The sequence below is a fragment of the Meles meles genome, chromosome X, assembly GCF_922984935.1.
Source record: "Meles meles chromosome X, mMelMel3.1 paternal haplotype, whole genome shotgun sequence".
Lineage (NCBI taxonomy): Eukaryota > Metazoa > Chordata > Mammalia > Carnivora > Mustelidae > Meles > Meles meles.
The window spans coordinates 33,738,001-33,754,322 of record NC_060087.1 but is presented as its reverse complement, the minus strand read 5'-3'; the positions used below and the strand labels follow the sequence as shown (position 1 = coordinate 33,754,322).

General features: G+C 42.8%; 1 protein-coding gene across 1 annotated transcript in view; it reads right to left on the bottom strand.

Annotated features, from left to right (window-relative positions):
• Positions 1 to 116: 116 nt before the first annotated feature.
• The window catches only part of LOC123935432 (cytochrome b-245 heavy chain), a 32,943-nt gene continuing 16,737 nt past the window's right edge, over positions 117 to 16,322 (bottom strand). Inside the window, exons 6-13 of the mRNA XM_045996246.1 lie at positions 15,360 to 15,550; positions 13,372 to 13,501; positions 11,114 to 11,206; positions 8,264 to 8,517; positions 6,988 to 7,150; positions 5,692 to 5,838; positions 2,487 to 2,611; positions 117 to 947 (exon numbers count right to left, since the gene is read on the bottom strand). Coding sequence (XP_045852202.1) covers positions 821 to 947; positions 2,487 to 2,611; positions 5,692 to 5,838; positions 6,988 to 7,150; positions 8,264 to 8,517; positions 11,114 to 11,206; positions 13,372 to 13,501; positions 15,360 to 15,550 — 1,230 coding nt within the window. The 3' untranslated portion in view covers positions 117 to 820. The remainder of the gene's footprint in view (positions 948 to 2,486; positions 2,612 to 5,691; positions 5,839 to 6,987; positions 7,151 to 8,263; positions 8,518 to 11,113; positions 11,207 to 13,371; positions 13,502 to 15,359; positions 15,551 to 16,322) is intronic.

The following is a 16,322-nucleotide window of genomic DNA, read 5'->3' as shown; positions in this document are numbered from 1 at the left end:
CAGTATTCACACAAGTAAGAGCCATTTTGTGTGTGTATTTAAACAAAACAAGGGGGTAGGTGCTATTTGAAAGCAGCTGAGCATATCGGATACACCTTTGGCACAATTCTTAGCTTAAGACTTGAAATTATTTCGACTCGGGCCTTATATGGTTCTAAACGTCTTTTCATTCATTCATTCATTCATTCAGTAAACTTTCACTGAGTATCCACTCTGCCAAACATCCTTGTAAATGCTCCGATGGCCATCCTGTCACTCTTAAGTGTTCAATCCTTCTTGGCATATATTATCTCCTAAATATTTGGAAGATTTCATTCATGACAATGATTACAAAGATAACACAAGACAGAAAATGAATGGCTACTCCCTGGATTGTTGCTTCTTTTGGGGAATACATGAGCCTATCTCCAGGTGGCCTGGTATCACAGAAAGACCCCCAAACCTGGGGCTGCGTGGACTAGATGTGGTCCACGCTTCAGAATCTTTAGGAAGTTACTTCCCCATTTTGAGTGCCTATTTTTTTTTAATCCTAAACACTGAATCCAGGAACCCTTGCCCTAACTTTCTCTGGCATTATTGTGAGTGAAACATGAAATCAAGTTTGTAAAAGTGCTCTGAAAACCATAAAGCCCCATACAAATGTGAATTATCACTATCAAACAATCTTTAACATTCCTCTCAGGGAAAACCTTCCCCTTATAGCTTCATTTTCTCTCTCTTTTTTTTTAAGGGTGGGTGGGGGGACTTACATGATCAGCTAGCATTATTGGGTTAGGTACTTGGCGGCATAACCCACACTGATCCCACGGGAAGATAGCAGTTAGAAGTTTTCCTTGTTGAAAATGAAATGCACACCGCGGGGGCCAGACTCAGAGTTGGAGATGCACTGTTTACTGAGGGTTTCAGCTAAGGCTTCAGGTCCGCAGAGGAACACTCCTATTCTGGTACTTCAAGGGAAAGAAAGGAAAAATAAAACAGTGTCAGGTTTTGGATGAGACAGACTACAAAGCACGCGAGGGCATTTCCTCTTGATTTCAGGCTCTAGGGCAGAGTCTCCCCTGCTCTTTTGTCTTTTCCGCTGAGCAGTGTTCAGATTACTCTGTGCGAGAGTGTGGTTCAGCCCTGTTTGTGGGGACAGCTGCAAAAGGCTGTTGACTTGCCTGGGAAAGAGCCCTCAAGGAGAGTTCATAGAAACCTCTGCCGCAGAAAAAAATGGTGGTGAAGTGGTGGTTGTGGACTGGTTCCCTTCAGGGCTCTATAACGACTCTGCCAACGGCTGGGTGCGGCTTTATCCTTCTCTGTTTTAGACTCTAAAGCCTAGTTCCTCAAGGTGTGGTCCCAGACCAGTAGCTTCCTAGCCAGCTTTTTAAGAATGTAGATTCTTAGGGGCGCCTGGGTGGCTCAGTGGTTTAGGCCACTGCCTTCGGCTCAGGTCATGATCTCAGGGTCCTAGGATCGAGTCCCGCATCGGGCTCTCTGCTCGGCAGGGAGCCTGCTTCCCTCTCACTCTCTCTGCTTGCCTCTCTGCCTACTTGTGATCTCTCTCTGTCAAATAAATAAGTAAATAAATAAATAAATAAAAAAGAATGTAGATTCTTAGGGCGCCTGGGTGGCTCAGTGGGTTAAGCCTCTGCCTTCAGCTCAGGTCATGATCTCAGGGTCCTGAGATCAAGCCCCACTCGGTGGGGAGTCTTCTTCTCCCTCTCCCTCTGTCCTCCCCCCTGCTCATGCTCGCTCTAGCTCTCCCCCCCCCCACTTTGTGTGTCAAATAAATAAATAAAATCTTTAAAAAAAAAATTTAGAATCTCATGACCTACCCCAGACCCACTCAGTCAGCATCTGCCTTGTGAAAAGATCCCCAAGTGATTCATATACTCATTAAAAGATAAAAAACAAAGGTGTGAAGGGTATATTTGTGGTGATTTCTTGAGTTTATCATGTGTTCTAGCAAGATAGAGGATCTCCTCAAACTTCCAGAATGGGTACAGCTTTAATGAAGGCAGAAAGGACCTTAGAATGTCTGGCAACTTATGATTTTAGACCCCAATACTAAAACTGAAAGTGGGCACCATATCTCCTTAATGATAAAAGTCTAAATCATATTGAATGAAAAGAAGTAGATACACCAGTGAAATTTAGGAGCCAAAAGAAAAGAGCTATGTTATGGCCTCACTTGGGAGGAACAGGGTTCAGAAAGGCAGACGTGAGTACCCCCCCAGCATCTTTGTTTATAATAAGTAATTATTATAATTACTTATAATCCAGGTAAATTTTATAATTACTATAATTACTTATTATAATTATAATCCAGGTAATTTTGGTGTGCTCTAAAGCCTCCCTTGTAAAGTCATATGTATCTGGAAACTTTTATTGGGTGTGAATACAGTAATCTAGGTATTTTAGTTTTCAGAATATACAAATCTAGCTGTGTTTGGGAGCTTCCTCTTTCGGTGAGAGCAAACAGGATGGATCACCCAACTCCTTACTTTGGGTGTTGACTTGCGATTGTCTTGAATTCATTATCCCAGTTGGGTCGTCCATACAAGGTCTTTTGTTTCAGGCCTGTGATCACATCTTTCTCCTCGTCATGGTGCACGGCAAAGTGATCGGCCTGTGGGAAAGGTCATGAATTCACAAAAAAGAGACAGGCTGTAAGAAAAACACAGCTATATTTACGTATCTCACGAGCCAAGTTCTCACTACCCATTCTAACCATATATATATTTGAGGGCTAAAAGGTACACAAAGATGAACAAATTGGGTCTCTTCAGGGAATTTACAGTCTAGAAGGGCAGACCTTGAAGTGTGAACATGAATAATCCTTTTTGCAGAACAGGGCATCACGAGTGCCATGGGAGAGGTACAAATATCTCAGTGAGAGCGAAGGAGGGAGGTGGGATGGGATGGATATAGGAAGACGAGGTTGGCAGCACCTGGCATCGGGCATTAAAGGTGTGGGTAGGATTTAAATTCTGACTGTTTTTCTCCCTGTTCTACATGTGACCTTCTCTCTTGACCCTAATAGACTCCCACTCCTTTAGGAGAATTGCTAAGAACTAAAACAACCACAGACTAAAATGCACTCATATCTTGGCAACATAACGAGACAACAAATCAAGTGTAAAGCTAGTGTGTGTGTGTGTGTGTGTGTGTGTGTGTACATAGTCACCTGCTGTTTTCTGCTACCATTCTAGGGGGTCTCAGTTCGAACAACAAACATTTTTCATAAAAGTGGTTAATTACATTTATTTAAAACTTGAATCAGATTTTAAATTCACCAGACAGGGGATGGTTGATGGGGATGGAGAAGGTTAAGAAGGGTGACCACTCTGGTGCAACCACTCTGGAAAACAGCATGGAGGTTCCTCAAAATGTTGAAAATAGAACTACCCTATGACCCAGCAATTGCACAATTGGGTATTTACCCTAAAGATACAAATGTAGTGATCCGAAGGGGCACGTGCACCCGAATGTTTATAGCAGCAATGTCCATAATAGCCAAACTATGGAAAGAACTTAGATGTCCATCAACAGATGAATGGATAAGGAAGATGTATATATACACAATGGAATACTACGCAGCCATCAAAAGAAATGAAATCTTGCCAGTTGCGACGACGTGGATGGAACTAGAGGGTATCATGCTTAGTGAAATAAGTCAATCGGAGAAAGACAACTATCATATGATCTCCCTGATATTAGGAAGTAGAGATGCAACATGGAGGGTTTGGGGGGTAGGAAAAGAATACATGAAACAAGATGGGATCAGGCGGGAGACAAATCATAAGAGACTCTCAATCTCACAAAACCAGCTGAGGGTTGCCGGGGAGTGGGGGGTGGGGTTATGGACATTGGGAAGGGTATGTGCTATGGTGAGTGCTGTGAAGTGTGTAAACCTGGCAATTCACAAACCTGTACCCCTGGGGATAAAAATACATTATATGTTTATTAAAAAAAAAAAGGTGACCACTGTGATTTAATAATCCTGTAGGGACTAATTTTGTAAAGCAAAACAGTTATTTTGCAATGCAAATAAATTTCTCATCTAAAAAACTGTGTCTGGCTTTTTAAATAATAAAACTGCAAAGTAATTTATAAATTACAGATTTTTTTCCCCTGGGTTTCATTTTTTATCAAATATTTGCTGTTTTGCTTTGTTTTAAAACTGTAGAAATGGCATTTGAAATCCTTTTTTCTGGAGCAACAATGTTCACGGTCATGTGTTCCCAGACCTACAATTGCAATAAGACTCTTCTAAGACTTGGAGGATCGATGATAAACAATATGCCAAAACCCAAATGAAGGGTCAGTTTTCACAATCCAAGGTGCTTGTGAAATTTGCCCAGGAGGGAGGAGGCAATGTGTGGCTATGGCCACCTTTCTCCCTGACACCAGCCAGGGACAGGCAGAGACTCTTGTCTTAGCTCCGCAGGCAGGGTGAGCTCATGCTACTTCTGCTGCTTCCAGGCCAAGTCACTGATGTTTGCTTATTTAAAAAGATTTTAGGGGCACCTGGGTAGCTCAGTCAGTTAAGTGTCTGCCTTAGGCTCAGGTCATGATCCCAGGGTCCTGGGATGGAGTTCCCCATCAGGATCCCGCCTTGGCAGGGAGTCTGCTTCTCCTTCTGCCTGTCCCTTTGGCTTGTGCTCTCTATCTCAAATAAATAAATAAAATCTTGAAAAAAAAAAAGATTTTACCCTCTAGGAATCATTAACTTGTTTCAGAGTTTCTCAATTTCAGTACTTTTGACATGTGAGACCAGATAATTCTTTGTTGTGGGTGAGCTGTCTTATAAATTGTAGAATGTTTTCATTGTTAACATGGGAGCTACATACACACACACACATACATATATAATGTGTTATGTTTTATGCATTATATGTTATATTACACACATATACACGTACATATATGCTATATACATGTATACATATGCACACATATATCATCTTCATTAAATATATTTTGATTTATTGGTAAATGATAATCATGAACTAGTAGGAGTTGCTAAGAGTGCAGGCTCTGGAACATTCTGCCTCTGTCTCTTACTACTTGGGTGCCCTTGGACAAATGACCTAACCTGTTCTGGGCTTTGCTTTCCTTGTCAGTAAAGTGTGGAGAATAATACTAGCTACTTCATAGGGTTGTTGTAAGGATTGAATTTGACAATCTACATAATCACTAATAAAAATACCTAGCACATGGTATATGCTTAATAACTATGAGCACTTATTATTACTATTTACTAAATGTATTGTGTGTATTGTAAAACAGAAATCAACATAAAATTAAAGGAATATGTATGTGTGTACAGATATAAAGATGAGATAGAGATAGGCATAAATAGAGGGAGAAAGACAGCTAATATTTTCTTCCCATTACCCTGTGGATCGTCTTGTCCAGGTGGTTTGAGACCCTTGGAAGAAGCATGACTCTAAGAAGGTCAAAGTCATGGCTCTTATTCCCTGTGGGCTCCCTAGCTTTGATCTGTTCCACAGAGTCCAGCTTTGAATCTAGTCTCAAGAGTCTGAACATGTGCGGACACGGAGTGAGAGCAGACGGGCTGGATCACCCAACTCCATCAACTGTTCTTGGTAAGAACGGAATACGGAACACTCCAGTAACCAAAGGGAAGTCGGTCTGCCCCGGGGAACTGTGGGAAGGAACCAAGAGCTGGGATCTCGCCCTCACCTGAGACTCATCCCAGCCCGTGAGATAGATGTTATAGCTGAGGAAGCCGGCGTTGTTCCTCTCCTGCATCTGGGTCTCTAGAAGCTGCAGCAGGTCCGCAAACCACTCAAAGGCGTGTGTGTCCCGGCACAGCCAGTAGAAGTATATCTGCAAAAGGCCTCATCAGAATGGACAGACGGGTTTCTACCCCACCCAACCCTGCAACCTTTCCCTGTTTCCAAAGAAACAGAGGTTTTCCGAAAGCTCTGGACATCTCACAAGCTAGCGCACATGAACCTGCACAGGCCTTCACCCCATGGGGCAGTAAATACCTTGGTCTCAGAAATGCATGGCTTAGGAAAACAACATCAGCTCAGCGCTTTCCCTCCAGGTCTACTCTTGGCCACCTCAAATCCCTGGCTTCCTTTGCCCCGTCTCTCAGAAAGCCCAACGGGCTCTAGACTAGCTTCACTGCCGGCTAATGCCAGACATTCCTGAGTTCCTTGGGGGTGGGGGGGGGAGCTGCTCTCCCCATACCTTCTCAATGTAGCAAAGAGAGAAAGGGGAGAATAAAAAGCCACCGTATGCTCAATGTCCCTATTCGAGGTTATGGCTAAAGTGATTCGAATGACTCACGTTTTATTCAAGATGTCCTTTACCAAATTTACATGTGACCAAAAAATGCCCTGGGAATTTACTCTGAGGAGATACCCGTAAGAAAGTAAATACAAGTTTCATGAAAGGGCATGTTTCCTGCCCTCCCCTTGCAAAAAAAGAAAAAAAAAAAGGTATTGGGGGACCGGAAAAGGAATCAATCTCAATATCTAATACAGGATGATAGAAAAATGATACTGTACCCTCTCAATGGAACATAAAGGAATCATTAAAAAGAATCATTATAAAGCCTGTGACAACACTGAAAAAACACTATTTTTTTGAAAAACTATACATACTCAATATTTACAACTTTCCAAGAGTATGTAAACACATGAGAAAATATTGGACAAGAATCTACAAAAAGGGTAGCTACTGCATTAGGGTTGCTAACACTTTCTGTCCCCACTACCTTTCTTCCCAATTTCTCCTAATGCTCTCCAAGTGCAGTATATTACTTGTAATAATAGAAACACTTATTTATAAGCACATTTGACTTATCAAACAACCCTTTTATGAGAAGTCTGTCTTTCTGGAGCCACCCGGAACTTGTCTTCACTTCCTTTGGTCTCCACCAGCCTCGGCCCGGAAGGCTCTGTCCCACTTCGCTGGGCCGAGTGGGATGATTGCCCCCAGCCCTCCGAAAAAAACGAAGGGACTCACCTTTTTGAGTCTCAGATTGGTGGCGTTGTTGCAGTATTTGTACCAGACAGACTTGAGAATGGATGCAAAGGGTGTGACCCCAATCCCTGCTCCCACTAACATCACCACCTCGTAACTGAACACGTCTTCACTGGCTGTGCCGAAGGGCCCGTCCACAGCTATCCTGCAGGGAAGTGTGTGAGGAAGTGGTTAGAGGGCCACCTCGCACTGCAGAGTAGGATGGGGCACAGTCATGTCATACCAAATTGGGACAATGTATCTATAGGGCACACTCTTCTATGAACGGCTTTCAACTTGGTGTCAACCTTGTGGTTCAAAGTAAGAAGAGGAAGTTTTAGCCAACTGAAAACATTTGGTAACTCTCAGGGGCATTTTTTTCATCTCTCCACCCTTTCACCTACCACCACCCCCCCACACATACACACACACTTGTACCTCTTGCCAGGGCATCCCACGGTTGAATTCCTGCTTACATTGCACACTGAAGTAAGGTGCAAATTTTCTGTCATAGCATCCTGTGAATTTAATATCTTCACTTTTCATTTGTCTATTCATTGAGTCAAGCAATAAGCTTTTCTTGAGCATCTACTAAGTGCCCGGCACCATCTCAGACACGTGGGAAGAAGGGGGCAAAGTAGATAATATATGGCATTTACCCTCAAATAACATAAGTCAATTAAATTTTAAGAATATCTTTGATGGGGCACCTGGGTGGCTCAGTTGGTTAAGCAACTGCCTTCAGCTCAGGTCATGATCCCAGGTTCCTAGGATCAAACCCCATATCCGGCTCCTTGCTCAGCAGGGAGCCTGCTTCTCCCTCTCACTCTGCCTGCTACTCTGCCTGCTTGTGCTCTCTCTCTATCAAATAACTAAAAATAAAAATTTAAAAAATAAATAAATAAAACAAACATATCCTGATGAGATGTGTTCCCTCTATCTTAAAAAAAAAAAGAATATCTTTGATACACTATAACTTCATTTGTTAGGAAAGTTAATATACCTTGGCCTTGACCCTTACATATTTAAAGGAATTTGGGAATACTCATTACTAATATTTGATTCAAGTATTTTCTATTTCACACAAGATTTATAAGTATATGCTTAAACGCACCACACACATAAAATGGGGAACACCGAGATAGCTACCTATATTTGTAGAATTTGTGTGTTTGTTCATGCCCAGGAGACAGTGTAGTGAGAGATGGGAAAAGGGGAGCTACTGGGGGACAGTTTTCGTGAACTTGTACACTTCTGTAAATATGCTCTTTGCACTTACTTAGGTAGTTTCCAAGCATCCTGAAACTCCTGCTTATCGCAGCCACAAGCATTGAAAAGTCCTTCTGTCCAGTCCCCAACGATCCGAATATGGATGCTGAAGAAGTCTTCCTCAGGGGCAGAGGTCAGTGTGAAAGGGTGCCACTCCAGCCTGGACACCTTGGGGCACTTGACAAAAATATATTGTCCCACCTCCATCTTGAATCCCTTCTTCTTCATCTGTAGCTCGATGGTTTTGAAAGGGTGAGTGACCACCTACAAAACAAAACATGTCTCTGGAAACTACAATTTCCCCCAAATACTTACCTTTTCTGTGTCCATATGGACAAAAGGCTGAGCTAAGATGCCCCCCACACATCCCCTCTTCAAGCCCAAAGAGGCATTTCCTCAAGTGCATGCGTCTCATCTCTCGTGGTTTGTCCTCAGCTGGAGCCCATGACCTGCCAACTCCCAGACATCTTCTCAACCCACTCCCTGGAGGATTCACTGAGGCCGCAGCTGCAACCGACTGAGGGTCATTCATTTCCTCCCCAAGCCTGGCCATCTTTCCTTTTACAAGTTCATCTCCTCAGAACACGCCTCCATCAACCTTCTGTCTGCAACTCTCTGTCTCCAAGTCTTTGCCAGGGAGTTCGGCCTAAGACATCAGTCTACTGTGATATTTTTTCTCCAAAAAGTCAAGGAACGTGCTAGAAACAGGAAGAAGAGATGGCTGCCTGCTCAGCCTTCCTGTTTCCCCAGGGGACGATCGAGAGCCTTGGCAGCTGGATAGAAGAAGGGGACACTATTGGCTGGCAATATAGCAACATCCCCCAAACCAAGCCAAATGTACTGAGTCATACCTTGAACCTACCTGATTGCATGCATTGTGTTTACATTTCTACCTATCCGGGAAGTACATCATTGGTCTATCCCAAAGTCAGCTCCCACCCACCCATTGCCATCCTCATTCTCCGTGTGTACAAGGGTTCATGACAGCTTCGTTTGTAACAACAGCAAACAATTGGAAACAGTCCAAAAACCCATCAGCTGGTGAGGTGGTAAATAATATAACAAACAAACAAACAAACAAAATACAAAGCAGTCCAATGAAAAGCTGTCATTACAGTACAGAGAACAACACATCATTTCTGGGACAATTCCTGAGATACCGAGGACTTTCTATGTACAACCAAAAAAACAAACCAAGGGACATCAAGGCAAAGAAAAATCAATAGAAACAAAAGTGCAGCTCCCTAAATGTTGACTGACGGTGTCAAGATTTTCTTCCTGTGAGTGAGGAGGGGTAAGACAGGAAATCCTTTCAATAAATATTGCCAAGCATTTCCAAAACTTGTGATTTCACTCCATCTTAAATGATTAAGCAGTACCCAACATCCTTTCATCACCGAAATAAAGAATCTTCAAGCTTCATTTTGAAGCCAAAAAATAAAAATCAACAAAAATTATTTTGAAAATGATGTTTACCATGTTGCTGTTTTGTATGGTGAGAACATTCTTTTGGCTACCCCAGGTGAAACTGGGATTAAACGAAATAAAACACACTAGCAGAAGTGACACCTTGTTTCTTAGCTGTTTTTTACTTTTTTATTTTTTGAGAAGAAAATGAATATCCGTTTTCATGAGAAGAAAACGAGTATCTATTTTCTCCACAGGAAAACAGATTTGTTTTTAAAATATGTTCGAGGGAAATACTTGCCTGCTTAGTCAGGTCTAGCCTAGTAAGGGAAATTTGGTGGCAGCCTTTTTTACTCTTCTGTGGGCTTTTTCTTTTCATACAGTAGAAGTCTCATAAAAGGAGAACTGCTATAGCTTCCTATATTTCATGATTTCCAGTGCCAGCTGGACTAACTTTACTCCGGCCTTCCACAGATGCCAAGAAAGAAAAGCTAGGGAGGGCAGGGAGAATTCATGTGTTTTGCAAGAATAACCCATACTAGGCTTTTAGTAAACACTTTTTGAACTGTATTGAGTTGGATTCAATTTTATTTGATGAAACTAGCTTTGTCTCTTGTTTCCTGAAACTATAACCAGGAGTTTCTGTTTCTACTTATTGAGTCGGATATTTATTTAGTTAGTAATGAGAAGCAGCAGAGAAACAGAACACATGACATTCTGTGACGACATTCACAGTACAGGAAAGGAGGTAAAGGGAGACCAAGAAAACTACCTCCCCCTCAATCAGACCTGCCCTTGGCTCCCTGGTTCTTTTGGCGTCTGAGTATTTTTTTTTTAAGATTTTATCTATTTATTTGACAGACAGAGATCACAAGTAGGCAGAGAGGCAGGCAGAGGGAGAGAGAGAAGCAGGCTCCCCACTGAGCAGAGAGCCCGATGCGAGGCTCGATCCCAGGACCCTGAGATCATGACCTGAGCCGAAGGCAGAGGCTTAACCCACTGAGCCACCCAGGCGCCCCAGCGTCTGAGTATTTTAAGGCTCAGTGTGTACCCTTTTGAACTCACGTGTTTTGCTTCTTCACTCTTACCTGCTCACGTCATCACTGGATGCCACTGGGTGCTCCTCCTCTCTCTCTCTCTCTCTCTCTACACACACACACACACACACACACACACACACTGCGAGAGACGGAGAGAGATTTATTCATGCACACAAAACAGTCCGCTTTATTTTTCAACAGAAAATGTTAATTTGTGCTTCCCCCGGTTAAAAGGTTCAACCATCATCAAGCTAAGTATACCAACTGCATTCAACCATAGCTCTTCTCTCTGCTCTACATTTAATCAAAAGAAACCAAGTGAAAGACAGCTCTGATCAATGGTACAGACAACTTGGGTAGATTTGTCCATGATATAGTTAGATACGATTAGTAATTCTTAAACCAGACAATACCTTGGTGATGACCACCTTCTGTTGAGATCGCCAAAACCGTACCAGCCTCTCACAGAGATACAGAAACATGGGACCCACTATCCATTTCCACGTCTGTAATCAGAGCAAAAGATGAAAATGGTGTGTATTAAGGGGGTAAGAGCTAATAAAAGATTAATGGGAATGAAACATTTCCAAAGTCAAGTTAATCTTTGTAAGCTTGTTTAAATATTTGATATCCGATAGGTAAATTTCTTATACAACAGAATGCACGAAAAATATCGAAAGTTAAAATAAAACTTTAAGCCAATAGAAATGAGCATTGTCCTTGGCCACACTGGGGAACTTTATCTACAGTATAAAACTTTCCCAAGAGGAACTGCCCACAAGAATGGGATTTCCTCCTGGTGTTGCAACAGTGGTTGCAGTAACCCTACAGCAGAACAAGATTAGTTTCAGAATTAACATTTCTCTTAAGGATAGCATTTCAACAACACCATATTTTTTAATGCAACATTGTAGTTGCTTTCTGTCAACTATAGAGTCAAAGCTTAATCTTTTGCAAGATAAGAAATTTCATGCAAGAATTTAGCTGTTTCTCCAATATCCTCGTGAGTTCTGGGAGCTGTACAATGCACCTGCTGAACAGGGACAAGGCCAAAGATTTTCAGATTTCTTTAGTTCAGATTTCTTTAGATTCCTCTCTTGTCAGAATCTTCAGTGCTTCACCACACTGGTGAAGCTACATGAAAATCTTTAGGGTAAACAGATCCATCCTGGGACTCCGTCAGTTAGGTTCCCAGTTTAATACCTAAAGTAGTACGAGCTTTAGGAGGCGATATCATTTAAAAGATGGCATTTCAGAATGGATTCCAAGAAAGAAAAAGAAACCACAAAGGGCTTCCTACAGTCTCACCTATGATCTTTCTATTAAATGTTTCGAGTAACTTTAGATTGGAGGTTTGGGACATTGAATGTCCCCACCTTCCACCAAAGTTAAATACTATCTGCCCTGAAAGTCGGATGTATTCTGCTGCTAGCCTTTGTTTTCATGGCACAGGTTTTCAAAATAGCCTGGCACCACCCATCTATTTCCTGGGCACTGCAGTGGTCCTCCATGGAATGGAATGAGGTGTTGGACATCGCCTCTACTCGCAGAAACCCAGAAGCTCCTTTGAGGTAGATGCCTGTTAAGTGCCCTCATTCCAGCTGTCTTCAAGGAAGTGTGCCTTCCCTTAACCCATAAGAGGACCTGCAAGACAGTTCCTTTTCTACCCTTTCCATTGATGTAAGTATGTACTGGGGGCAGTTTGTTGATACATCTGGTTGCTTTCATTAATGAGCAAGGATGCTTAAAGATATTAAGTCCCTGGACAGCAGACTGTGTCTTAGAAGAAGAAAATTCCTATGTTAAGAGAATAGGAAAAAAAGAAAGGAGAAAATGGGGTAGGACTTTTGTCTTTACATTATACTGTGCTTAAAAAAAAAAAAAAAAAGAATAATCCTGTTCGGAAGCCCTGTACCAACACTGATTTTTGCCTAGCTTTATACCAGTGGTTGACATGGTAACCAATAAGATACACTGCTTGTCAATGGAGGAAAATACATGAAGAACACAGGGTCCACTCCTCAATGGAGAGGAGATATTGAGAATACGTAAAACTTTACAGAGCACGCAACAGGAGTGCCCAATGGAAGGTGAATATTCTACCATGTTTTCCCTTGGTCATCCTTGCCATACTCTTATGTTGGTATAAACCTGGCTGTCCAGTGTCCTTTATGTGGTGCAGACATGGCCCCCTGATGCCTAAAGGCGGCCCTATGTATTACTTCATCAGTTTCCTTCCCAACTTTGAAAGCTGTACAGAAAGTCTTACTTCGTGGTATCTGAAAAGGCCCTAAGCTTCTCATGAGTGATTATCTGAGCTATCCAACTCAGCTCAGAATAGAATCCCTCTGGAAATCATTAACTGGTATTACTGTGGCTCTCACATCCAGAAGAGAAGAGAGGGAATTTCTTGAACCCCCAACAGCACTTCCAAAAACAATGCTTTTCCAAGTTTTGTATCAGGTTGTTCGTAATAGACCAATGCAATCCTTACCTTTCAAGAAATAATTCTAGACAATAAGTATAGCAGAAAAAAGTAGATACTTATAACATTCTAACAGTTCCGTGGCATTTGTAACAGACAGCTCTATGGCATTTGTACATATTTCTGAGACACAGTTGGAAGATTATGGGTAAGGGAACTATAATAGTAACAATGAACTATACATACCATAGGAGGGTTCCCAGCGAACTCTGGGATTGCACATTTTCCTGGTTTTCCCCATTCCGAGGGGTCTTTGTCACACTTTTCAGGGTTGTCTTTTTCTAAACTCTGTTGGGTTTGCTGGCGGACAATTCGCCTGGGGAGGAAATGTAAGTCCAGACCATTTAGTAGCAAGAAACTAAGTTCTTCGTTTTTTGAGAATCTGGGCATATTTCAAGTATTCTAGTATGGATCCTGTACTTCATACTTAACAGGAATATCTCATTGACCCTTCTGAGTAGATTCGAGGAAGGGAAAGAAAATATGTCTTCTTCAGCAATAGAAAAAAAAAACATTAGTACAATGGCACAAAGAATACGTCAGTTTTGGATCATCAATACCTGTTTTCTTAAAGGGAGCATTTGTGCTTCTGTTTCGAGTATTATTTCCATTTACAAATAAACAGAGCAAAACAGGAAAACTGCAAATCTAACAGAGCAACTACTCGCCCATACAGTGTCTTTGTGGGAATTACAAAGAGATGACCCCTCTGTGAGGACAGTCCTAGAAGCAAAGAGCTTGGCCAGCAAAGCCCAGGTGAATTTTACACTCCATGGCCAGGCGCCCCTGTGTGGTTGACCATCACACACAGTCACAGTAGCTCTGAGGCTACTCTACCCTCTTCTCTGTGCCAGGACCAGAAGTCAGAAAACCTGGATTTTAATCCCAGTTCTGCTGCTGCCTTGGCCATGAGACTGTGAGCAATCAGCCAGCCAGTGTAGGTGGCAGATTCTCTTCAGATGGCGAGTGGGGCAAATACACGTCCTCCGCCCGCTCCAAAGGAAAATGCGTCGTCGTTGTGAAACTATACAGACATAAAGTGGGGGGATTACTAAGCTAGGGAGGGGAAGAGACTCATTTTTTGTGTCTGGATTCTCTGAAACAGCTGCGTTATGACCAAATCCCATTTAAAGATACTCATTTGCTTTAAGAGAGACCAGAGTTCTTTGTCTACACAGATTTTTCAGAGCTTACAAAGGGTTGATCGGGGTCAGAGTCAGCAAGTCGGTCAAGAATGCATATGAGTAATTGCCCGATGCTGCTTCTTTCCACCCTTTCCCTTTTCACACTTAGGTCTTAGGCATCTCCAGGCCAACTTGGCTCCCAGGAGAGTCACTGAGCCTCGAGCGTGTGCTCTCCTGATGCTTAGTTACATGGAGCCCCAAAACCACCAGGGGACTTCCCCAGGCCTGCTTTTGTGTGCAGGTGGGAGAATCAGCTGGTGTGAAACAGCATAAAAAGGAAACCCGGTATAAAATAGGATTCCCCATAAGACCGACTGTGCCAACCACACGTGCAGGCACTGTGATTCTCTATGAGAATATTCGTCACCGCTGGCCTGAGGCCACCTGGGTCCCAGTCCCCCAGGACATGGGGATGTGAGTGCATCTCTAGAATGAGTGCCCGATAGACGTGAGCTCTTACCTTTATTGTGTTAGAACGCTGGAAGGCAATAACCGTGTATGTTTCCTTCTAGTATTGCCCGCCGTGCCAGAGAGCAGTCCTCATGCACCATAGGTAATTAATACATGTCCAGCTTGAATTGAAGCTCACTGAACTACAGCAAACCCTGTCACCTGATTAATCAGGTGCCCCTCTAGTTTGGGAGTTTGTCTAATTTAGTAGAGATTGAGCCATAAGAACATCACTGCAGACATCCAAGGCCCCTCCGGCACCCTTAACATGTTTCACACCCTTGCAGAAGTACTCAAACATTGGTGAATTTTTCAATCTTGTTAGAATGAACTGCCTCAGTAATCGCTATTGTTAAATTACCGCAGAAATAATAGCTATTCGTCAGGTGCAAGAAACTGAAATGCTGCTGAGTGGTCTCTGTCCAACTGACCTCTGGTGTCCCCTCATATGCCCTCAGCAGACAGACTCGCCACACACAGACTAGGTCACGGTGCCTCTGACAGCGTCACACCTGGAAACTAAAGGATTTAAACACTCACTCAGCTCCATGGATGGCGAGGCCAATGAAGAAGATCACAAAAAGATGGTGCGTGTACCAAAACACTTCAAAGTAAGACCTCCGGATGGTTTTGGCAGAGGAGGTGATAATTAGTATGAGACACAGGGTGATCACGATACCAGTGATGCCGGCCACGCAGGTCACAGCCACATATAGGCCTCCCTCAGGATTCTGCAAAATACACACACACACACACACACACACACACACACACACACACACATTACTGGTAGGCTCTCAAATACGAAACTACCTATTTATAAAGTGTCTGGTGTATAGGCCAATAGGTATTTTCATTCCTCCCTTTCAGTAATCCTAACCACCCTTCACAGAGTGAAATAGATTTGGAATAGATATTTCTCAATTTAAAACCGTCTTATGTGGTCGAGGTGTCATAGGAAGTACTAACTGATAGGCTGAAATAGTTCTAAGGGAGTATTGAACAAATAGTTCTAAGGGAACCAACTGTAAGATGTCCTAAAAGGGTCTGAGGCTCTTTCTTCCTTTGGTTTGGAAAGGGCCACAGTGCTTAGTGGGCAAATGTGTTCTAGACATGCCCCTCATCTTAGGCTGGGTTCCCCTGAAGCAGACAGACCTTGAGATGAGGATTCATGAGAAAGCGATTTTAAAAAGGTGTGCTCCAAAAGACACTGGTAAGAAGATGGGCAACAGGACAGGAAAGAGGAAGAAGTCAAACAAGAGGGTGAGCTCAGGCCAAGTCTTTAGTGAAGGTAGCTTCAAAGTTCATCCTGACTCAAGGCAAGGAAGCTGGCCTTGCATGGCCTGCACCCCACAGGTATTGGCTAATGGCTGCCCACAAAGAGGTAGCCATCCAGGCCATTCCAGATCTCTGAGCTTGTGGGCCAAGGAACTTCCATAGACCCAGGGTGGTCCTCTGAGGAAGAAAGGCAGGTATCAGCAATTGGAAGTGAAAACACATGGA